At 34.7% G+C, this 26390-nt stretch overlaps 1 protein-coding gene across 1 annotated transcript in view; it reads left to right on the top strand.

The window, feature by feature from the left end:
- The window catches only part of FER (FER tyrosine kinase), a 189402-nt gene that overhangs the window by 89261 nt on the left and 73751 nt on the right, over positions 1 to 26390 (top strand). The window contains exons 12-14 of the mRNA XM_040090890.1: positions 7995 to 8087; positions 14418 to 14621; positions 18767 to 18889. Coding sequence (XP_039946824.1) covers positions 7995 to 8087; positions 14418 to 14621; positions 18767 to 18889 — 420 coding nt within the window. The remainder of the gene's footprint in view (positions 1 to 7994; positions 8088 to 14417; positions 14622 to 18766; positions 18890 to 26390) is intronic.

Here is a 26390-nt window from a genome sequence, read left to right as displayed (position 1 = left end):
GCCTCAATCTTGAGCGTGTTTTCCTGGCGGATGTTGACTTTTTCCAGCAGCCAGTTCATCATACCATTGTGGGTTTTTTCATGCCATTGTTTTTTTGAATTATGAGCTGCCAGTCGATGTAAGATGTTTGCTTTCTTGGTTTTGTGAACATTAGGTACTGCAGTACAACTGTGAACACTCAGTGCAGTCTGTTTTATGTCCTTCCATTGCAACTTCATGAGCTTACACAGAGTTATAGCAAGAGAGAACTTATGGGTATGTTTGGAGATATTTTACTGTGATGTGGCAATGGCAACCAAGGAGGACAAGGTCCATGCCATGAAAAGGTAGTTTCCTTTCATATATAGCAAGTGCTGTACAGATGAAATTGGCTGAAATTCGACAACTTTTTATTACTTGAAATAAGTAAAATGTTGGTTTAAGAATTAATATTTTTTGTACATTCAGTTAATAATGGCATTGTTGATTAATAGCAGTGCTCTTGAAATCAGTGAAACAGTTCATAACTGAAAATATACAGAACAGCCTGAGGTTTTTAAAGGATGGAGGTCTTAATGTTCCATGTTATATGTTTCCACAATTAAGTAAGGTAATAGCATTTAAACTTCATTTTTTAGAAGTATCTATTTGTTCTAAATTTATCTGTAAGTTTTCAAAAGTCTTAATCAGTTTGTTAAACTGCCTTTATTGAAATGAAGTGTCATTTACTTGGTATCATTATGTGATCACTGAATGGAGGTGTCTCAGGATTTAGTGGTGTAGAGATACAGTCATTAAGCAGAGAAGGCATACTTTTATTCAGGGGCCTATCTGCAGTGCAGAAGCCTTCGGCTACTTTTTCCTTCCACAAAAACAGTTTTTATACAAGACCTCAGTGCCTCAGCTTAGGTGTTAAGATACATTTAGTCATCTTTTTCTCTGGAGAACTGTCGAGATTCTTGATAATTTGGTGAAATCAAGGTATCATCTTTTTAAAAATAAAAAAGCTGTTAGGTGTATATAAGTTAAAATGGACTGTGTTTCTGGAAACATTATTACTAACCCCATTAAGAGGTGCTCTTCTTTTGTTAAGACATGTAATATATACAATTGTGTGTTTGGAAGATTTGCTAATTATTTAAAAAATGAAGGTGACATTTCCCTGATATGTCATATGTATCTTGAAAAATCAGCCTTCTTAAAGTCTTAATTAAAACAGAAAACAGAGCAGACAACCATACATCCTGTTATGATAGATAGGGATTAAAAAAAGAGAGCAAAGAGTCAATCATATTGTAGTATTCATAATTATTTTTAAAAAATTAATCTGTTTACTCAGAGTGTTTGCTGATATCCAAACCTTTCTTAAGTAAAATCTGCCAAAGATTTTTCAGTTTTTTGTCTCCAAATATTTTGCTAATCTCTTGCTTAAGACTTTCTCTTACTGCTATTTTCTTAGGGAAAAAAACAAAACAAAAACAAACAAACAAAAAAACCCCAACAACAACAAAAATACTACATTCCAGCTTCTGTTGTAACTTCAAGATCTGGTATATAAGGAATGAAATGCATAAAGGCAGTCATAAAAGAAAAAATCTGCATTTTGAAAGAAAACAAATGTTTTTGGTAGTAAGTTGAGTAAATTCCTGAACTTGATAAATATTATACATATTATTTCTAAAAGCCTTTTAAAAACTTTTAATATTAATGTCATGTTGTGTTACTACATTCCTGCAGACTAGTCTGTAGTAACACTGCCTGATTTCACATAAACCAATAATGACTTCTGAGGTACCACTCTAAATAGGGTCTAAATGTTCCTGAAGATATCAGGTCACTAGAAGTGATCAAAACAAAAAAAAACCCCATGCCTGAAATTTTCAGGAAAAGAGTAAAGAAGAGAGCAGAAAACATTAATTCACCATATAAATTGATGTGCACCTGCTTCCCAAATGCCATAGAACTGCAGAATAATTTAAATTGGAAAATATTTCAGGGGGTCCATCTGATCCTGCTTCTTGCTCAGAGCAGGGCAATCTTTAGTGTTATATTAGGCTCTAGCAACTCCAGTGATGGAGGTCCTTCAGGGAAACTTGTTTCAGTATTTGATCACTGTCCTCATTGTGAGTTTTTTTGTTATTTTCAGTATCTAACTGGTGTTTCTCTTAATGTAAATTGTCATTTTGCTATGTACCACAGAAGAGTTTGGCTTCATGTAACCATTTATATTTTCAGCTCCCTTAATTAGAAAACTGATGTAGGAGAATTCGGAAGACAAAATAGTAATGCTCAGATATGTGGAGGACATTCTGTAGAATTAGTGAATAAGTAGATAGGGCTTTACAGACTTGACAAGTGCAGTGAATGGGAGTGTGATAAAGATGTGTTTAGTGTGTTGGGGGTGGGGATACATGGGGGAAATGAATAAGGAATAATGACTGTTCTCTGTCTTTGCAGAAGCAAGAAGTAGAGCTCATCAAATAAACACAGTAGGCAAATTATTCAATACAAGGACACAAACATGTTCTTCAAAAACATGAAGTTAAATTGTGCAACTGGTTGCTAGAGTAGGGGGTTTTAATAGGTTATATAGATTCAGAAAAGAGCTAAAAAATAGGGAAGGAGAATCTTCCATATTTTCCACGACTCTTGCATGTAGAAACATCACATCTTAACAAGAAAGGCTGATGTTATACTACAGATCCTCAGAGTACAAAGACATGCTCTGAAGAATTGTCATTTTCTTACAGGTTATTACTGCACTGGCATAGTCTGGAATACGCCTTTGGTCTGAGAAAATATAACTGTTACCAAATTTCACACTAGTAAGTCATGTTTTCCAGGCTACACCCTGCAATTCAGGATGGTAAACATTAATTTTCATTCAGTGCAATGCTTTACAATATGTGTACATCAATTATGCATAATTTCTGCTGCTCTGGAAGGTGCTCCTTGTGTTTAAAACAGAAAATGCTGCCTTATAAAATGATTTTTGAATAGCTATGTTGTTTAATTGGTTTCACTGTGTACTTGGATACTTTTAATTAGCTTTGAATATTTAAATTTTTAATAACTGTATTATATCTAAATGGCTCTGCACAGTTCTAGATATCTTCAGTAGTAAACTAAGAAAATGCATATTCTAATTCTTGGAAAGGGACTCTAAAGAGATGATCTACTCAGCTCAGGTAATCAGCTTATATTCAGGCAGCAACTGGTTTCATGTGTGAGCGCCATGTTAATGATTGAACATTGAACAGCGATATCACTCTGATCTTTTAGATATCACCGATTATGTTCTTTTATGTAACTGAAATTTCCTTTTCTTCTGAGAGCATTTCCTCTCTGAGTTGGAGAGTCATCATCACATTTCCTCTAAATTTCCCATGAAGCTTCCGTGATTTAATTTGCAAGCTCACATGCAGCTTCTATATCCATGGGGACAGTTCACATCTGACTCATGAGGCATTTTTTTCTTTGAATAAAATAATATTAGAGTATGGGCTTATTTATATCACTGTACATACATGGCTGACTAGTATTTTAGGAATATTCAATAAATACTGCATTGTTCTTTGTCTCTTGCAGGTAGTCTTCCACCTTTGATTGGTAGCATTACTATTTTCCTGTTCCTCAGAAGCATTAATTCTATTTTATCTTTATTGTAGATTCCTCTCCAGCCTCTTATTTCATTGCTTTTCTAAAAAGAGTATGGACTCTTTTTCTTTTATGATAACATCTGAAATACAGCTCCAATCTTGGATTTATACAGCTGAAAAACTCTTCTGGGCTTCTATATCATGCAATTCAATTTAAGCAAAATCTTTTTTTTCCTGTTGCTTTGTCTTGCTTGTGTTCATTGAAAATACTGTTGTGACTATGACTCATCTGACCTGTCATTTTGATTGTGTCACTCTGCTGGATATATTGTTTTATTTCTCATGGACTCTCTTAAGATTGCCAGTGATTTTTCTCAGTTACAGAACTGTGTTCTTGGCAAATGGGAGACTGTTGTCCATGGGAACATATCAGTTGTAGTGCATGGAAGGTAAATTGTTACAGAAGATAAATTGTAGTGAAAAATCCACAAAAATACACAGGACCTCAAGCTGCACAAGATCCCCCAAAGGGAACATAGGAAACAGAGAAGCCCAGATTCCGGTCATATATATAAAGATGCAATTGAAGAAATCCTCAAGTAAAATAGCAAGAGCTTCACTCATGGTTTTCTACTGACCCGAATCCTGTGCTTCTTTTTTGGTTCTTATGCTTCATTTTGCCTTTCTGTCACTTGTGACAAGAGAGAGAATGGGAAGTGAAATTAAGAGTGTCAGAATGGGTTTCTGTTGTGATATCTCTTGAAAAAAGCTGAAGTAACTTTCCCCTCTGAAGAAGGAAAGAAAACTGAGCAGCCTGTATCCTTCCATTCCAACACTCCTTAGGAGCTGCCCCACCACACTTCAGTGATACCAGTAAGGTTATTGCCCTGCTAGTGTGACCAAATCTCCCCTTCTTCCTGTTTACTCCCCAGCTGTCTGCATCAGCATAGAGGCATTTCAGTGGACTCCCAGTGAAGCTGACTTTGTGTCTGGATTGGCTGAAATTCCCTGGTGTTCTTTTAGGTGTACTCCTGCTGACCTGCCAGCCTACACCCAGGCTTTCGGCGTCTTAGTTGTGTGAGTGGGATGGCATCTCATCCCACACCTTATCCTTGTTAAACTTGATTATATCCCCTCCTCAGTTATATCTAGTTTATGATATAGTAAATTTCAGTTTGTTCTGGGGATTCGTTAGAAACCTGGCTAGTCCTAAAGAGGGAGATATCAGTCATGCATTTTTCATATTTCTCTTTATCCTGTGTTCTCATGACACAGATATGTTTAAACACACTTAAAGAAATAGGTTAAAATGTTTTCTAATGCCAGCTTGTACTTCCATGCATACCTAGCTTCTTAATGGTAGAGTTCACTTTTTTCTGTAGTAATTCAGTTATTGCATAAAATATTTTGACCTCGTGGTTAGTTTGCTTTCTAGTGAAATTGGTCTTGTATAAAATAAAGAAGTAAGAAATCATGCTACTATTTTCTTGATATCTCTGAAAGTAATTAATTTGAACTGAAATGAAACCAAATCAGCTAATATGCTTTAGTAGCTGCATTGTGTATGCTAGTAAGTATATTACTCCATTATGCTCTCTATAGCATCCCCGAAGCAGAATTCTTAATCCTCTCCAGTGTCTAGGTCAGGTTTATTATTCTGATAGTCACATGTCTTACAACTTTAAAATTTTTGTCATGACTATATATTTGGCATGTTTGTTCTGTTTGGTGACGTGATATCTGTGGGAATGAGCACTGTGTGGAATTATAATGAACTTTCTGAGCAAATAGTGTCTCTGCTCTCTCTAGGTTCCTTCATAAGGTTTAAATTAACTAATACCCTGTGATAATCCTTTGTTGAATTGAGAGGGGCTTGACTGAGAGGTCATGTGGCTGGGGAAAGATCACCTGCTGAAAGATAGCTGTGATATGTATTCGCTTTTATTTTGTAAATCAGACTTCAAATTACACCCTGATATAACTAGTAAGATTGTACACACACACAGGTATATAAAGACATACATTTAAAAAGAAGTAGACAGAATGTTCTGGGTTGCAGTTTTACACTAGTTTAGGAAAAAATATATACTTAATGTGCATTAAAAAATCCCTTTATTCTGATTCACGTACTATTCAGAGTGAAAAACAGATTTCCTGCATGATCAAGTGGATCCTTCTAAGGCACGCTGCAGCTGGGCAATGGCAAAAAAAATCATTAGAAGGCCACTGTTGTAGCTTTTCATCTAGGTTGCCCTAAAAATACTTGAATGGAATAAATAAACTCAGTACTGGGTACAGTTGTGTTTTGTCATATGTTTGGTTATGTCTGCTGTGCAGACAAATTCTGAATCTTCACTGCTGTAAGATACAGACTAATTTCAATGTGTCAGGGGACAGAGCTGTGGAAATGTTAAATAGTGTTTATAAATGTGTTGCAGTTGGAAGAGGACGTGCTACATTTTGAACAAAGTGAAAGTTTATCCCTTAAATTCACATTTCAATACTCACTCTATTTAATGCAACTGTTTGCCTCTGTATGTCATTCAGTGGTGCTTATCAAAGTTATCCAGTCATTGAGTCTGGTATTTTGAGTCAAAATAAGTTCCCTCTTAATATTCTTTTTGTTAAGGAGCAACTGGTGAATGTAGAACCTTAATTGTAGTTTGATGTTATCACTAGATAAGTAGGCTGTTAGTGTCCACTAGAAAGAGAACTCCAGAATTTTGGTTGTGGGAGATGAAGCAGAATTTGTGCATCTTTTAGTAACTTATCATCTCATGGTGCACTTCTGAAGAGATGTCTGGATTATTTCATTCCACAACCCACACACAAGCAAATATAGACTCTGTGTCTTGGTTGTTAATGAGGTTTTTTTGTTTGGATTTGTTTGGATTTTTGTTGTTGGGTTATTCTGTGGTGTTTGTTGTGGGTTTTTTTGGTTGGGTTTGGTGTTTTTTTTTCTTTTGTGTAAGCAGGTTAATTCAGCCGCATCATAAGAATAAAACTCAGGTTTCAGCACAGAGTTGTTTTATTAAAATTAAATTATTTGTTATATGACAATACTTGTCTCTGATAAAAGGTATAAAAATGGTATTGATGGCTAAATGGGCACATAGTTAATGAGTATTTCTGTGACAGAGGCATTCCCTATCACAGTTTTCACAATTTGATTGGTTTTGCACTCTTTTATCCAATAGCATGCAAATTAAGACAAATTGCAGACTTCTGGCACCAAACAAAAAGCATTATTTTGCTAAGATAACATTTAATTTTGTATCTTGTAAAATAAACTCTATTTGGAAATAATTTTCAAAGACTGCTAAATTTGGTGTACAGAATGAATACATTTTGTTGCTTGTTTGGAAGTCCTGGAATAAACTGAAGCTGCATTTATTGCATTATGAGATTTTTAGCTTTTTCTCTTAAAGGTGTTCATTGGAAGCTTTGAAGCAATTTTTCCTGGTAACACTGGCAAACACTTGTAGTCTATCTTCATTACCAGTTTTTTACAGTTTCGTTAACCTAAAGCTAATTAGAATGAGGTTTTTAATGTGTGATTTTTCTTCACAAGTTTATTTACTTTGTGAGTACTCATTGAAGTATAAGTAGTCACAAAGTAAATAAACTTGAAGCAGAAACCATTAAAAATCTTTGCTGTTTCTGGAGGTAGTTTACAATCAATACACTCAGTTTGTCCATGTTAAAAGTACTTTTTTTTTAAAGTACTTTTTTTGAGAGCTGATAGTAAGAGATGAAGAAAAATAGTGTCTTTGGAACAAGTCAGCTTATGAGACCTTGAAATTTACATTGACTTCTGCTGAACTAGAGATGCTTAAGTGCTGTTTCAGTGTTCCAGTCAGAGCCCTATTCTTGCTGAATTTTAAATTGAGACAGTGTCTGCACTTAGAGTTTACAGTAATGCCAAAAGTGAAATGGCTCCTATTACTTGCACCAATGGATGTTAATATTTACAGGTAGTCTGTTGTTAGAGAAGAACCTGTTAATAAAGGGGAAAAAAAACCTACTGATGTATTAAGTAAGGATAATGCACATACATAGAGTTTTTTACTTTGTGGGGTTTTTTATTACGTATTTTCAAATCATTGTCTCTTTAAAATGACAGGTATTTCAGGAGAACTAAGAGTTACGTCTCTTGTTTTTAGGGTATAGTAGAATTTCAGTTTTCTTTATACGTAAAATGATTGCACAAAATATTTCAGGAAATACAGGATTTGTAAGTGGTTTAATTGATCTGAGCTTAATCCTGCTGATGTTGACACTTCCTGGCTTGTATCAGTAGCAGTTCAGCCCCTATCTTTTAAGTGTAATTCAGGATTCTATATTTCACATTCTCCAATAAATAAATTATCCTATAGATTTGCTTTTTTTCACTGAAGATTCTGGCCTTTCTCCTAGGACAAGAAGGATAAAGTCTCAAGATTTGACACGATACGTCATTCCATAGCTGGAATTATAAGGTCTCCAAAATCCATGTTAGGTTCGTCATCGGTAAGTAGTACCAATACTGTAGTGTTATTATATATTCTGTTACTTTTACAGCTTAAATAATATTTTTTTTCCTTAAAACATCATCCATTTCCATCTAAATGGACAAAAATTACTTTAAAATTATGTTTTATAAAAACTGTTCTGATTGATCAGCATGCAGGATAATACCATGGTATGTCAGAACAACTTGGTACTTGATTCTTTAGGAGAATCACAGTTTGTATGTTCTTTGCAGCTCCCAGAGTGGTGCTATATTGTTCAGAATATTCTTCCAATGGGCTGATTTTCTTGAAATGCACTGTATGATAGTAATCTGTAATAGGTTAGAAGACCATCTATGTTTTACCAATTGTTGCAATAGTTGTATTCCCCATATTTGTTATAGAAAGCTCCAATGTATAAGTATATTGTTACTATTGCTACTATTGCTGGTACCGTTTAAGCAACTAAGTGCTATAGATCTTGCTTAAAACCCCACTAAAAATGGTTGTTGACTATCTCTGAGGTGTAGTTAGCTTTTGTTCAAATTCTGTAATTGCTGGATAAACATCTCTGTTTCTTTTACTTTTGTACTTCCTTTTGTTTGATCGATATGGAAGCTTGCAAGATAAGTTAGAATTCTTGAGCACCTACTAGGGATGTGTCACATTTTACTTGAAAACCTTCTTCTTATTCTTGAAGTGGTGGAACATGGGATCACCATAACCCTCCCAACATAAAATCAAACAAAAACAACAACTCAAAAACCAAGGGAAAACAAACAAACAAACAATACAAAACTGCAAGAAGATGGACACTTTTTAAGATTGTTTAAAATTTTGTTTTAATTCTGATCTTGTCACCTAAAATATAAGCTCAAAGTAGCATTCTTGAGAAAACTGTAGAAGCAATAGGTCTTCTATTTTATGCTGCAGGATTGCATCCAAGGTTCCATTAAAGGACACAACAAACCATATTTAAGCTAGGTAATACTCAGAATGGGTGGAAGAGATAACAATTACATATTTGTAAATATACATGTGTATACAGAAAACAATTGTACATAGTGGTGAAGGAATGCAAAAATGAATATGATCATGAGATAAAATTAGGGTAGAAAGGCTTTTTCATGAAAAACATGAAAATTGCAGGACATTTCAAAGGTAACAGGAAAAACCTTGAAAATATTAAAATACCCTGATGTTAATCAAAATCTCCACAGTATCGTGACCTTGTTATAAAAGTTCTAGTTGTTGTAAAAAGGCAGCCGTTCATAGTAAAAACCAATTAAAATGTATATTTCTGTGACCTGTTCTTTGTGTAGGTGAGACACAGCATTCATTTCTATTTCTATGTATTATAAAACTTCTGACTTCAAAATAAAGCAAAAAGCTTCCAGAAACCACAGAAAAAAACTCACCTAAAACTGCTTCAGAGAAAAATTGGAAGAGAAAAAAAATCTTGAAAGGAAGATCAAAATAAAACATTTAGATTAAATCAGGGAAAGTCAATGTCATATTGGCTTAAAATATCATTTTGAATAGTCTATGTCACACACTCTGATTTTCATTCCACAGGAGCTGATGTAAATCTGGCTGTAGATACGTGGTAGATAGGATTGGTGAAACCTTGAAAGAATTAAGATTAGCATTGGTTCATTTGAGTTAGAAAGTAAAATCTGAGTAACAAGTGCAATCTTAATTTCTTGTTGCTTAAATGAAACCTAAATTACTTCAAAATTAGCCTATATAAACTAGCCAATTTTTAGTTTTGCTTTGTACTTTGATTTTGTGATTTTGTATGTGTTAGAAAAGCTGACCTTAAGTATACTGCTAAAATTTGCGTCATGAATTAGTACTTAGCTATTAAATGTGGTCAGCTGTTTCCTGCTGACAGCTACATAACCATGCTTAATTCCTAAATATATAAACTGGTATTTAAAACTTATTATCCATCAATAAAATATTAGAAGTGATTATTGAATGTATATTATAAAGTAATATTAACATAAATTTTAAAATTGGTGGGGTTTTGTTAGTTTGGTATTTTTTTAAATAGAGCAGTACAAAAATGGATCTCAAAGGAGATTTGGAAAATGATCAGTACTGATCCTCTCATATAGTCTAATATAAAATGTCATCTTCCCTACCCATTTTCAAATTATTTAAGTATTTCTAAGTATTTAATTTTTAAATATATTAAAACTTCAGGAATGGAGCAATATCTTGGTTTAAATGTAGTGCTATATTAAAAACACTGTCCAGTATTTTTAATTGGTGGAATAAATTGAATTTTGTTTGTATAAATTATAGAGGACTAATTTTTTGTATGTCATCTGAAAAAAGTCATAGGGAAACCATGTCATTCTAAAAGCAGGCAGGAGTTTTTGTATGTAGACACTGAAATTCTGTATATGCTCTCAGAATAAGACGGTGAGAAATAGTACAGGATAAAAAGTGTCATTTGAAGAGAAAGAAACAGGGCTAAGGATTCAGGTAGTTTTTCTTGGACGAAATGCAAGCCAATTTTCTATAACAGCAAGAGATGTACGTTCAATCTAATGAGGAGAAGAAACACAACAGTGGGGGTAGCTTTCATGTACTGGTAATGAAATGCTGTAAATAATCTGAATGAAGAGTCTGAACGAAATGCATCATGAATACCAGCTTCTGCCCTTCTGCCTTTTTTTTTTTTTTTTTACAAGACATTTGAGCTTGACACAAACATCTGCTTTTGTTTATAGGATTTTTTTGTTGTTGTTTATAGGATAATAGGTGGAATTAATGCTTGTTTCAGATGGTGTATTATTAGCATGTGGGAATGAGCCAGGTAGACCGAGACAGAATATTCCATAAGGTATTGTCTCAAATTATCAACCTAAATTTATTGCTTTACATTCTCATTTGTGTCAGTGCTGCTCTTTAATACTCTGAGAGAAAATCTTGAGAAAAATGTTTTGTTTGCTCAAAGATGCAAAATAAGCGATTACTGAACATTTGCATTCAGAACATACAGAAGAATATAATATTGAGCATGCTATTGGTGTCATAAAATATTATCCCCATTAATATTTTTATTTAATTGGTAGTGCAAGTGCAGGAATAATGTACAATTTTGGGGGGTTAGTAATAACACACTGCTGTTTGCTCAGTTTTTCTCTTGAAATAAGGGAAGCAGCTGAGCACTACTTCTTTTTACTACTGGAGAAGAGAGTATGTTTTAATGGATTGTTAAAAAGGGGTTTAATATAAGGAAAGAGGACAGTGCTAGATCCATGAGGATGAAATACTTGAGGCTGTCTTCTCATAGAAGAAAAAGTATGATTAAATATATAAAGACACACCCCCTAGCCCCACCCAATAATCCATGAGTGTAATATGGCAGTAAATGGAAATCTTGAGGGGAAGAAAGGAAAAGGAAAAAAAAAAAAAGGGAGGGAAGGAGGGAGAGTTGAAATTTGCAGTGTGAGTTCCTTTCTTTCTGCACAATTTGGTTGATTATTTTTACCTTCCAGCCAAATTAACAACAGAAATCCTAGAAGCAATATGTCTTCCTTTAGGCTCTTGAATCATTGAGTGCTTCTGTAAGTGTACATACAAGTGAGGAAGAGATCCATCCCCCAAATGAGATTGTAAAACATTAAGGCCTAGAATATAAACTTATAAACTTGTCATATTAACTTTCTGGCTGACAGTTAGGTAAAGTTTAAGGAAAAGAGGTGGGAATTTCATTTTGTGCAGGTAGCTTTTTTTTTTTTCTCTCTATTTTCCTTAGACTAATCTATGATCTAATTCTAACTATAAAATACAGTAGAAATATTAGTACTAATAGTGGTAAATGGGTTGAAATCAGTATTAAAGTAGATATATATCCTACATTGGTACTGTTTTTTTCTGGGCTTTCAGCCATGTTTTATTCTGTAGCCAGTCAGGTTCAATGTTGTATCATAGAGAAAACACATTGGAATCAGAAGTCTTGTTCATAAAAATAACACGATTTTAATAACAGTCAAGACAAGAATCATTGTCACTTACTTCATCAACAAAACCACCTTGGTATGATAAAAAGCAAAGGTAAGGTAAAGACAATCAACAGAGAAAACTTCATGGAATTTCCACTGTTTCTTTCTAAAGTAATAAATAATAATTCAATCAAATTTCAAAGAGAGGGAGAATTAATGATAGAGTTATAGATAACACCATAGTGATCTATGTCTAAAATGCTCTGTTTTCCTTCCATAAGCTCTTTCTCTGTCATAAAGCCTTTTAAGATGTTTTGTTTTGGGATCTGATCCTGATTTGTCTGGATGGCGCTTCAGCCTGCACCCAGTTTGTACATAAGCAGATATTACCATCTGGTGGCTTCCTTTTTAAGGCTATAAAATAAATTGCATGTCAGGTTGGTGGTTTTTTCTAACTTTCTTTCGTGAAGGCCATGAAGTAGATTAGTAACCCTGTACTGTTGTTTTATCCTTAGGAACATTTCCCTGTCAAGTAGGAATTACTACTGTGTTTAAGAGTTTGCTGCTTTGAACATAACAGAGGTCTAGATTTTCTTTCCATTCAAGCTCAGCATCTTTGAACAGTCAATGTTCAAGTAAATAACATTGTTTAAAATTTTGAAAGCATTTCTCTTTCTTAGAGGAATTTGTGAAAGAAAATTACTTAATGTCATTTAACAATGATGGACAGCTTTCACCTGGGATGTTTTTAACTGTTGATGAAATGGAAAGATATGACTATTTTCTTGGCTAATCAGTATCTCTGCTTTTTAGCAGCTCACTGTGCTGATAAACATATAACCTTGGAGTACAGCTTTTGCCTCTAAAAACTGTGGAATTTGTGTTCAAGCTGTAGTTTTTTCTTACATACTTCTTCCTATTGCTGACTCTGCAACACAGCACACTCACTCTTTCTAGTGATGAGCTTGTTGGTTGTAGTGCTTGTTTCGAGTCTCAGATCTGAAATTTCTTCATGATGCGAATTTCATCCATGATGATTCTCTGTGTCTGTTGATGTCAGAGAACACAAGGGTCTGTCAGGTTCTTAAATATGTTCTCCAGTTTTTCATCAAGATCCTGGACTAAAGTAGTCCTTTGAGATATAACTTAGGCAACCAGAGGCCCACGGTTTTTTAATAGCTAAAATTTTACGCAAGCACTAAAGAATTGCAGAAATTTGGAAACAAGAATTTCTGTGTAGATTCCTGTTCTTGGGTCTGCTCATTTCCACTCAGTCTGAGACTATTCCTAGTATTTTTTGGACTCGGCCTTGTAATATAAGTATCTTCTGAGGAAAACCTTAAATGTACAGATGACCACCAGCCTGGGTTTTTACCAGGGCAGAGCAGTAGCAAAAGTTCAGAATGGTGTGCTTCACTTGCATCTCTTTGATGCATCTTCATTGAGATGTAGATCTCCATGCTGTTACCTAAGTGCAGTTCAAGAGGCTGGGGAACATTCACACACCTGTTCTACTCATAATGTGCACTGCGTTATGTTGTTCAGAGTTTTACCACTCTGGCTGTGAGAATTTCTGTGAGCTCTGGCAATGTTTTTGAATGACATACAGCTTAAATGATGGCTTGCCTTCCTATACATAATAAATAAATCTGAAGTGGTCAGTGATAAAATGCTAAGTTTTCTTCAGTGTCTTCCTAAGTAATGTAGGCATGTTAAACTTAATGTGTGAAATTGTAGATTAAAACTTATTAACTTCCACTTACAGCTAGTAGCTTCCATTTGCAGACAATTCCAGGTAATGAAAATAATTCTTAACAATCTTTGTGTCTTCAGAAACTCTTATCATGGAGTTCATTAGGACACTACACTCAGATGTGTATTCTGCACTACAAGGTACATGCTAGGAAAAAAGTCTCATAATTATTAATTGATTTGATAAATTCTGTGAAAACAATTTATCCAATTTATCCAATTCAAGTGCTTTGTATGAGTCAATTTGTTATGGTTTTGTGTCTGGGAAGTTTCTGTCTGGATAGAGAAAGGATTAATTTTTAGTTGTTAATAGCATGTCAGAACGTGTGAGACAGAGCTGGTCAAGTATGGTTTATGAAAAATAGCAAGCCAGATAAAAAATATTACATGATTTTATGGATGATGCCTTAAACTTCTGCTTTTGATATACTGATTTTTCGGGTAAACAGAAAAGAAATTGATCAATATGCTTTTGTGCAGGTGTAAGAACTGTAAGCCTTGATCTTGTTGGTTAATAGAAATGCATCATTTAGATACATAAAACAGAAATTATTGTTGTTTGTTATACTTTTCATGTACAAGTAAACTCTAAAAGTGTGCTGTTATAGTAACATTTTTCTTCAATATTTTTTCCCAAGTTCTTTGATGTAATCTCAACCACTGAGAAACCTTTGGCTGAGCAAGACTGGTATCATGGTGCAATTCCAAGAATAGAAGCCCAGGAGCTGTTAAAACAGCAAGGAGACTTCTTGGTGCGAGAGAGCCACGGGAAACCCGGTGAATATGTCCTTTCTGTGTTTTCAGATGGACAACGGAGACACTTTATCATACAATATGCTGATGTACGTCTCTGATATAGTACTGAATATTCAATTTAGGATGTACATAGTTTACTATAGCAAATGGATTTAGCCTTTATGTGGAAATATGAAAGCTGTTGGAAATATTTCCATCAGTGCTGGAATCAGGAGTAAAGGTCATTTTGGGAAACAAAGGAAAAGTATGAGGCATCAGGTTATTCAGTATCTTTTGTCTTATACTGAAAAGCCATATTTCTGTATATTTCTGTAAATGTTTTGAATTCTGGGAGTTTTTTCCTCTTTATTTATGCATGTACATTTGGTTATTTGGTTATTGGTTATTTTGTTATTGGTTATTTTGTTACCCATTTTCATAGTTGGTACAAATTAGGCTACTTCTAGTTCAGTCTGTAAGGATCCAGCTACATCTCCTGAAAAAATGGAAACAGCCACACAGAAGAAAATAATCTCTGTTGGTTTTTATACATATGGGAATTGAAGTGCCTGTTCTACTTGAGATGCTTATTTTCTTTTTAGTCCTTTGGTTATTGTTTTGTTCAGTATAACACCAACACTTTTGGATGTTGCACACAGTGTGTATGTTTCTGTGGACCAGAACAGAACCCCTTGTTGCTCTGAGGAAAAAAATTGATAACTTAATGAACAATGCATTAATTATTATCTACCTTTATACAGTGTATTTCTTTTTATTCATCTTAGTGCATTTTGTGGCTTTTTTAATATATGTATTTTTCTTTTTACCTTGCAGAATTTTAAGCTTGTTCAAAGTGTGACACTGCTAGAAATTTTCCTTGAAATATGAAATTGCAGCACATCATTCTCAGATTTGATTCAGTAGTGCTGTCTCAGTCTCTTTTAATAAAGTTTCCCACATACAGAAAAATTCTCAAATTTAATTTCATAATGATATTACACTGAGGGAATTTCATTGCCTAAATCCCCAGATGATGCAGCATGCCTGGGGTAACTCAATACTGTGTACCTGGTTTATTTCCTTTTAGTGAGAAGCAGTGATATTTTTCAGACATCTGAGAGGTTGGAATGCTTCTCTAGTATTAATGATTATAGACATTTGTCATGCTGGAGAGTGTTCATTAGGTCTCACCTAGAATTTTCCTTGTAGAAGGAAAATTCACAGTCAGTATTGAGACGTTAATTTTGAAGAACTAAGGATTTTTAGGAAAGTTAAGATAATAAGTTGCTGAATTAGCTGAAGTAGATAGGTAAGCTTTGTTCGCAGTTAACAGAAGCCAGATCTTAGATAAGCTACCCCAGATTTAGTAACTCATTGCTTGTCAGCTTTATGTTTATGTAGCTGTGCCTGTAACGAAAACACAAGATGCTGTAAATAAGATATAAGATAACTGCAGACTTCCTGCTTAAAGAACCCATTCAACCCAGGAAACCATAAGTTTTACCAAGGATTCTATGTCACGAATGCATTGAAAAGGTAGAAAGGTCAGGACGAGGAAGACTCATCTTACTTCCTCATGTCCGGTGACCCCTCCCCAGAAGAGACCCCCGACTCATTTTAAGAAACAAAGTACACACGGTTAATAGCCTTTTTGCCAATTAGCATACAAAGTGAGGAATGGGAGATGACAGGTGTATGAATATGCATTTGTATTTTGGGTATTCAACACTTCTGTAAATAAAAGGCTTTGTAATTACCTGTGAATTTCACAGTTCGAATTAGGGAAATATCCTGCCGTGCTGCCCGGCTGTAATAAACATACACTTTCTAACTTTAAACTGTTAAGAGAGTTTTTGTCCGTCACAGTTGGGTATCGATACTAGATCAATACCCATATTTCTTTAATAAGTCAGTATTTATTTTATCTTGATCTTATGACATTAAAGTATTTTGATGTGTCAGAGTGCTAAATGAGAAGATAAAAGCAGTAAAATTACCCGTACCTAGTTATGAAATGCTTGGTGCTCACTGATCTGACCCAGCAGAAATAAATGCACATTATATATGTGGTCTAACTGAAATAATTTTGTGCAAATCATTGTATGTGGCAAGTAGATCCTCAGAAAGATAGATCGGACTTTCAAGTCCCAGTTCCAAGTATTACTCTGAGGCCTACCTGTAAGCTGACTCTTCTGTGTGTGAGTGGGTGTGGGGTGGTTTCCAACAAAACAAAACAAGCTCTCTTTTTCTCTATTATTTTGTACTTCCTCTTAGTAGTTACATTTGAAATATGACTGATACGGTTTAATATTGCATAGCTGGGACACTCACAGCACTGCCAGGTCAAGATACGTATCTGCTTTTACATTTACTAATAGAGCATTATGTTCATCTGCTCTTTGGATTAATTTGTGGTAGATTTTCTTGTCAGTCATGGAAGTTAACACTTTTTTTTTTTCTTAAAGATGTTCAGTACTCTCTATGCATTCCTATGGGATGAATTTTCTGAGAATGAGAAAAAGCTTATTAAGCTTTAGAATGTAGGTGTTGGGAGTAGGGTCATATAGTCAGGGATTTACTCATGAACATTTTTGTAGGCAAGTTCAAGGAGATGTAGTACAAAAGATTTGATTGTTCATTTACATTGGTATGAAAAATGTGGAATTGGTTCTCTGACTGGTCAAACCACACTTAGATCATTGACAGGTCTCTATATTTTCTTCTGAATCAAGCACTGAAGATTAGAGTAGGACATTTGTTTTAACATCAATCCTTTAGTTGTATAAGTGTTCAGTGTCTAGTTTTATAATTACTTTAAAGGCTAGTCTTGATACAACTATGTGTGTGATAAATTAATTCATCACTCAGCTTTAAGCATTGAAATACACTGCTATCATTCAGGGCTACCATTTTTTTCACTTTGCTTATTTGAAGCTGTGCCATTTTAATGTTTTTTTTCTGTTAGTGATCTAGGTAAGGATCAGGATTGGGTGTAAATACACAGAATCAAAGGACACTGCCTGCTCTGAAGGTTTTACTTAAATGGTAGTAGATGGGCACGTGGCTGGATCTGGAATGAGGAAGTAATAGGCAGTAGTGGTGATTGTGCTGAGGAGACTCTTAGGACAGCAGGTTTTTTGGATCATCAGCACAGAAGTATGAAGGAGCTTATTTGAAAGGAGTGGGAACTAGTGTTAGTGGTCAGTCACAGCTAAGTCACTATTTAATAAACAACAAAGGGTTCATACTGTGGAAGCATTTTTATGATAGAGATCTGTGAATATTAAAAACAGCTAACATGACCCAGCTGTCTTTACCAACAGCAATAGTACGTTTCAGGAAGTTAATGCTTTAACCCTTAAGGAAAACAATGAACTTAGAATGCACTGTGTAAGGAATTCAGACCTGGGGGCTAGAAAGAGTGCATGCCAGTGGCAGAGGGGTTCATTGCCCAGGTTGTGTAAATGAACTTGAATTACCATCTGTGCTCTTGAGTTTTTTTAATTGCAGTACTTGTTCATTGTTGCATTGTCAGGCTGGCTTGTGGCAGCTACTGCCTTGTGGGAAAGCTCTTTAGCTGTAGATGCTGAGTCTTATGAAAGCAGGAGACTTTATCGACTTTATCGTGTTTCACAATCAGCTGCAGGGTCCTGCCCAACTTCTCTTTGTACCGTTGTATGACCTGCCTTTGTCTCTACGTCATTTAGAATGTCCTGGTAAATACTCTTTATTAAAGACCAATCATGGTATACACTATGCCAGGGACTTACCAATTTTAGGAGACAATAAATGAAGGAAGATGAGATTAGGATAATATTGTGTATCTCACTTTTATCTCTTGTTCTGTTTTATCATACAGTTTTTTTTGTTTGCTTGCTGAAATTTTTAGAAATAATTCAGAAGTTGGTATTGTTTTTTCTGGTGTGCAATATTTTATTTTATTCTGTAATAGTTTTGATTTTAACTGGCATATCTATTTATATTAATAGTTTAATAGTTATTTTATCATATTGCCTTAAATGACTGATGCAGTAATTTTGCATTTATTAATTTATCATTTTCCTATCATTTTGATTAAGTTAGTCTAAATGCTGTTTAGTAGGTCAGAAAGATAATCTAAAATAACTCTATAAAAGTGTACATTTTTTTCTGTGTTATTACTAGTGAAGGAAGTTTGGTCAAGCACTTTCGCAGTTTCTTGTTCAAGCTATTGCTTATAGCAAAATATTTTTTTCCTTTTGCCTCCATACAGAATCAATATCGTTTTGAAGGAACTGGGTTTCCAACTATTCCTCAGCTCATAGAACATCATTACACAACAAAGCAAGTTATTACAAAGAAGTCGGGTGTTGTTCTGCTTAATCCAGTTGTTAAGGTAATGCATACATTCCAGAACCTTTATTTAACTGACAATCATTTTGGGAGGGGGTCTGTTTTTATTTAAATAAGACCCTATTGAACTTCTCAGATTTTTCATTTTTGTTTATTCTGTGACTCTGTTCCTGATCTCTTTCAAACTTCTCACCTCTGTGCAATACATTCACTTAAAACAAGTCTCCATCGTGTTTCGTATGAATTTTTTCTAGTTTGAAAGAATGGCCTTCAACTCCTTAGCAAGTATCCTCATACGTTTCTTTTTGGTTTCATATTTGGATTTCCATACTAAGTAATTCAAAGTAGTAGTTCATTGCCCTTCCTTCTAGAAAGTAAAAATTTTCTTTTATATAATGGAGAAGGTCTCATGAAATTTGGAAGGCTTACGACAACTCCATTTTGTCTCTGTTTTATATTACAAAAATATACACAACAAACGACACTGATATTCCAATATCAATGAAATTTAAAAGCAAAAATTCCCTTTTTAATCAGGAAGCTATTGCAGAAAGTCTTTCAGGATGGGAAAAAAATGGGCTAAGTATTGAACTGTATCAGTGTTTTAAGAGTCTCTTTGACTTCTTCCAGCAGTTTTGCAGTGTCTGTCTGTTGTTACTTCATTCATAAGCCAACTCCACTTATATCTTTGCAACTTAACTATGGGTAAGCCTTTTGTTCTTGATATATTTATTTTTTCAAGACTGGTTTCAAGCCTGTGTTCAACAAAATTTTAGGAAGTAAACAGTTTATATTTCACCATTAGTTACCTACTCCAGGGTTGTTATAGATGAGTAATAAGATAGTTGCCTCTTGTAATTAAGGGATCAATATTATTTGTAAAGAGAAGTTTTATTGATGTATAGTTATGTTACTGTGATTTGTTGTTTGGGCGTCCTCTTTTCCCTCCACAGTCCCCTCTCCCCCTGTATGGTTACCGAGGGACAGCTTGGTAGTTGCACATGTAGTGGGAGGGTGTGTACCTGTGCCCCTTGTATGAGGCATTTGGGAGGAGGGCAGGCTTGTTACTAGGAGGCACTGCATGGCAACACCTGACCTTCAATCATGTTGCAAGAAAGCAGTGTCCACCAATGGACCATGAAAAAGAGGTCATTGGCGGACTTTGGAAGGGCCAGGGTTACCTGATGCAACACCCAAGGTATAAAAGTAAGAGCAGCCATTTTGTGGATGAGCGCATGGCAGTTTAGTTCCATGCTCCCAGTGCTGCTTTTTCTCCTTATTCAGTGTTTCATTGTATTTTGTTAAGGTTTAATAAACCTTTGAAATTTTAGAAGTGAGTATCGTTTCTCACAAGGGTCCTTGTTCTTTACTGCTAATAATCCTAAGAAAGTCAAGCATGTTCTTTTTCTCAAAATCTTACTTTATCTGCACTTTACTATTCTATATAATTTTAAAATTTTAAGAATGGGACATTGGAAATACACATTTTTGTTATTATCTTGCTGATTACCAAACTGATGCTTCATTGAACATAAGTTATTGCTTACATTCATTGTAGATCACATGAGAAAGCATGGGACATTAATTTTGATGTGTGAATAATTCTTTTTGATATAAATGGTTAAAGCTACAAATAAGGAGTAGTCAAGCTCAAAATTAAATCTTTTTAAATCTCTTTGCAAATTTCCCTCTCCCTTTAATACCTTATTTGTTTTAAATATGTAATGCTTTTTCTGTTTCCTGACTATAACATACTGTAAGAGCAGCCCTATTTTGGCAAAAGTAAAATTATATATAGTATATTATCACATAACTTTAGTTATTTTCTGTTAAACTGAAACACATAATCTGTAAAACAGCATCTCTTCATTCACTGTTGCTTACTTTGAAGACAGGGAGTTTCTTATTCCTGCCTTTTGCTTTCATTTTGTATCTTTTTTCGTCGAGTTAAGTTTTAATTTATCCATAGTCTTGTGTAACTATAACCAAATAATTTTCCTGGTACATGACTTCGAGAAGAAACATATTCCCAAATGACATTCCTTGTCATTTCACCATAACTGTTCTGGCGGCAGCGCACAACTACTTCAGCTGCTCAGGTTTCCCAAAAACTATGCAAGTAATCCCCATCTATCCATAAAATCCACAGGCTGCATCTATTTTTTCATATGACTTATCTGGTCCTGGTATGCATCAGTCTTAATATTCAAGGGGGTAATATTCCTTTAGGGTTAGTAAACCTTTCTACTTCTGTTCTGATATGTTACATGAAGTAATGTGAAGGGTGACTGTTCAAACTAAGAAAAGTTTTGAGTGACACAAAACTGATTGTATAGGTTTTTTTAAAAAATACGTATTACATAGATTGCATGTAGTTTTTAATGAATATATGAAATAGGATGCCATTTTTCATAGCTACTAATACTTGGTAGTATATACCTATACCTATACCTATACCTATACCTATACCTATACCTATACATACAGTGGTAAACTAAAACCAATGTATCGTACACTTAGTGGTTCCTGACTAGCAGTTTGAGCCAAATGAGACAGTGTTGAAGAGGGTGTTAGCTACATGATTTGAATTTCTTCAGAGAGGCTGTTCTATATTTAAATTGTTTCGGTTTGAGCTGGAATTTTATGATGGTTTTATTTCTCCCATCTTATATATACTATTTGCTGTACTCTGAAGAAGTACTTCAGAATGAAGCAGAAGAGTGTTCTGAGCTTTCCTTTTTAATTGGTGTGGAGCTCTGGCTTTCGTATGGGAAAGTGGAGACATTTTAAGTCATTTTCAGAAGTAGCATGTGCACTCTGACACCTAGTGTTGGGGGTAATTTATGCATCATGTGCTGTTACTAAGATGTGTTTAATCATTTCCTTAAAGTTCCTTTGGCATCTGCAAAGACTGTTTTTGTTTTGTTCACATTATAGCTGCAGAGCAGTCATTTTCATTTAATGTAATCTTTAATCTTTTTATGTAAATTGCTATCCCTGTAATAACCTTGTGAGAAATGATACTCACTTCTGAAATTTCAAAGGTCTATTAAACATTAACAAAATACAACAAGGGACTGAATAAGGAAAAATTACAGCGCTGGAGTCTCGGTGACCAACGGCCATGTGCTCCTCTCTAAAATGGACGCTCTGCGTTTTATACCCCTGGCCCCTCCCAAAGTCATCATTCAACTCCTGCTCTGCCATCTGTTGGTGGAGGTCACTCTTACAACTTGATTGGAAGTCAGGTGTTAGTAGGTGTTACATGGTGTTCCTAGGAGGCCATGCCACACCTAGTAACAAACCTGCCCTCCCCTAAAGGCACCTGCCAGAGACAACAATCGGAGGGAAAGGGAAGAACATGCTAAAATAACATAACTATACATCTATAAAACATCTCTTTACATACACATAATATTTGTCTCTTAATTATGAGAGCCAACCATTGCATTACCTGTCTATAACAACTATTTAGAAATAGAAAGTTAAATACGACGAACTTCAAAGAAAAAAAAAGTTATGCTTTTATGCTTTTTAGTTTGTTTTTGCTTTCCTTCCCACAGTAATTCTTCCTCCTTTACTGTATTAGTAAAATTAGTGTTCACCTTCTGTGATCTTGCCCTTGAAAGGAACAGGTTTAATTATGTCACAAAAGGCCTGTCTCATGCCCCATTTCATGTAGACTGAATTGCTTGCTTGGAATTTTAATGATTCTGTAATAATAGAATTTAAATTAGAAAAACTGAGTGCATTAAAAAGATATCTGCAAGTAACTTCTTTAGTGGAAAAGTGTCTCATATTTATTTATAATCTTATAGAAAAAAATGCACATTATGTTCTTCAGGTTGTTATTGATGGACTGACTGGTGCATAAAACCCTGAGTAACTCAGAGCACACCCAAGGACTTTATTAGTAAAAATGCTGCTTTAACCATACTGCATGTATTTTAACCTTTTAACATTTGACTTCCTGTTTTGGAGGTTTTTAGATTTCTTGAAATATATATATATTTTCACATTTTTACAGATTACAAAATCTATATTAAGTTGTGAATGTGGTTCAGTTTGACTACTAGAAAAGATAATCATCAAAAAAATAAGAAATACCATTTTTATTGAAGTGTAGCTGAATTAAAGTTTATACTTGGATCTCAATACACTTTTGAAGCAAGTCTGCCCAGGATGAACAACTGCTCATGTGAGGGAGTTCAGTTTTCAGAATCAGGAAAGACCTAGCCTGAAACAATGGTTTTTCCCCAAATACATTCAGATTCTGAGCACCAATTGATTCACTCTGGAGATCTGCTACTATTTCACTAGTGCTGAAATAGTCAGGGTATATGGATGCTCTGTAGCTATTTTATATTCTGAGCTTATGGAAAAAAATTACCTGCTGCTTTGTCAGGTGAGGTAAGCCATGTGTTTGTTTCTAGTAACTTTAATTTTAAAATTCTGCATCTATTTTTATGTGACAAAGAAGCCTGTGATATGGTCTGATACATTTTGTGTACATAGGAAAAAGATGGATCATTAATGATGCGATGAAAGAAAAGTGATGAAAGAAAAAAACCCAGGTATTTCTTAGTAGGGTTCCTAATGCTGATAAATAAGTTTGCAAATGATGTGAGAATTTTCTTCAGATCTGATGCTATCTTGCAAGGTATGAATATATTGATGAGTTAGACATGGAAGGAAATTCTGGAGAGCTGTAAATTTAAGTTAGAAAGATTTTCTTCATGAAAATCTTAGTGAAAATCTGACCTGATGCTAATTTTTTGCATTAACCATTTTGGGTTTTCTGCGGGGGTTCCCAGAAAGCTGAGGTTCACTGATGCAGACAACACAAATGCTCAGCTAGTGTGTACCCCTCAGGCCATCAAAGCACGCAAGGAGGAATTGAAAGAGGCTGCTGAACAATCTTAAGTCTCAAACAGAGGGAAGTGCTCTTATGTCTGCTGGGAGATACTGGACAGAAACAAGGAGACTTACAAGGGCCAAGTGTATCACAAAGTAATACTGTCACACGATTTTAGATGTTCATCCCATGGCTGGAGACAATTAAGATGCTGCAGAGGAAAGCAGTGGCAGTAATGGGTGCTGCCTGTGTGGAAGATCGTCTTGAGTCTGTTTGGCCTGAGGGCCACTCTTGAGGAGCAGAAATCTGAAAGGCAGAAGCAGCCTGTAGCAGGGAGTGATGCAGTTACTGCAGCTCTACCTTGGCTAGATTTGTCACTCCAAAGAGGATTCCTGTAGCACCCTGGACTACCTGTGTGATACTCACCCATTTGGCCAGGCATTCTGTAGGAATGCCAAGAACCACCTGGTGGTTATGGTCTTTGGGCGCTGGCTTTTGGCCTAAAGCTGTCATTCTCATGCGTGTGGTTAAAGTCTAATACATGCATTTTTAAATGTCAAACTATAACTTCAATTATCTTTAAGGAAATTGTATTCACCATTAAAATTGAGTGTTTATAATATGCAAAAGACAAACGTAAAGGAAATTAATGTATTTATTGAATATGCATGAAATAAATTAATAGTCTACAGCTACTGATATTTGAGAGCAGGAGTTTTGTGTCTTAATATTAGAGGTGCATTTCAGTTTTGTTCTTATTTCTTCAGGATTTGGAGAAGTGTTGCAGGATTTGCTTTTAATGTTTTTTAGCAGAGATTATTGCAATATTTCTGTCATATAGCAAAAGGGGTGCATCATCCTTAATGGTGGCCTGTACTTGTCAAGGCATGTCATGCTGTAGAGAAAAGAGAAAAAAGAGAGTAATTTGCTCTTTATGCTAACAAAGTTACTGAACCAAATTCATATATAATTTTGGGTGTATTTGCTACTTTCAAAATTTAAAGTATTTATTTTCTCAAAAAATCTCAAGAAAATGTGTTGTAATAGGGGAGGCAGATAAGAATTGCTTTATAATCAGTGATCAAAGTTTTCTGCAGGTGTTTGGGGGGGGGGTTGGTGTTTTTTGTTGTTTTGTTTTTTTGTTTGGTTGGGTTTTTTGTTGGGTTTTGGGGTTTTTTTGGAGGCCATGGCAATAAACATCTGCTCTGTCGAATGTTTCTGATTCAGTCTTGTTTCTCTGGTACTTCTTTCCATGATCAGGTTTAGATTAAGATTGGAAAATAACACTCCAAAATGGTGTAAGCATTATGCTCAAACCTGGAAAAAAGAGTATTTTATCAAGTATATGAATTTCATTTTAACAAACACAATGTAATTTTTGACCAATCTCTTCAGGAACAATCTCTGTCCTTAAAATTTTAAATTGAAACGTTGGCAACTTATGCATTACTACTTTCTGTACGACTTTCATATAAAAACATTATAAAATGCCATGTTGCTGTGTGGAGTACAAATTGAACAAAATGAGTTATCTCAAACACAACTGAAACAGTAAGAAGTAGAAAAAATGACTAAAATTTGTGAAGCAAGAGATGGAAGCAAGCCATTCATTCTTAAAATAAAAAGGTATGTTGTTAGTAAGGGGTAAAAATTATTAAATTAAATATTTTAGAAGAAGTTTTTTGATAGCTGGTAGCTAAGAGAATAAACAACTTCAGTTAAAGCATCCTTCATCAAAGATAATTTAGATTTACTAGATTTTGTTGCTGTTAATTTGTATATCTGTGTGAAAATCAACGGACTGATTGTGTTCTGTAATATTCTGGGTGTAAGTTGTGCCTTATGGACCACTTGTAAAAAGTGGACTTTGTACTTTGGCTTTTCATTGTCTTTATCAGAAGCTTTATAACCAGATGTTAATACAGCACAATAAAAATTGTATTAGAATTGTGTATGATTGCAGCAGCTTTTCTGAGTTAAAACATACTGGGGGTTTTTTTTGGATTCTGACTTCTTCCCCATATTTGGAATTCAAACATTCCCTCATAATTATTTTATAAAAGATTGTATCTTATATATATAAGATACAATTGCATCTTATATAGATCTTATATATATAAGATACAATATAAGTTATCTTATATTCTTATTCCTGTTTTGTCTAGTGTAGTCAGCATTACTTTAATGCAAATAATGGTTTGGGTTTTCAATATTTTCATAATATGTGGCTGACAAGCACATAACCTTCCTTGAACGTGGGTTCTCATGGATCAAGAAACACAGGGTAGATTAAGAATAGGAATGAGTGTCTCTGCTCTTAAATTGCTTTGTAGAGTTACAGTTGTGCACAGTGGGTTACTGTGAAGTAGCGTGTGGTTGCTTAAGTATTTTGGCCTCCACTAAGTTAAAATGTTAAAAAGGAGTGAAATGACATTTCAGCTGTGGAGGAACAAAAGATACACACAAAAGGAGTTACAGGCTAAGAACGATACATTTTCTTAAATCAGGTCTGTGCATCTGATATATGTAATGGTGTCTGAATTCTCAAGATATGTTTATTTAATGTTGCTTAAGGAGGAATTCAGGGGTGAGAATAAGGAATTCAGGATTCCTTATTTGCAAGGTCAATACTATATTTAGCCTACTATTGAGGGTAGTGCATGGATTTCATCATCAGTTCATAGTGAAG

This window comes from Hirundo rustica, chromosome Z (assembly GCF_015227805.2).
Source record: "Hirundo rustica isolate bHirRus1 chromosome Z, bHirRus1.pri.v3, whole genome shotgun sequence".
Taxonomy (NCBI): domain Eukaryota; kingdom Metazoa; phylum Chordata; class Aves; order Passeriformes; family Hirundinidae; genus Hirundo; species Hirundo rustica.
Note: the sequence above shows the minus strand (reverse complement) of the source record. Positions and strands in the feature narration are given on the sequence as shown.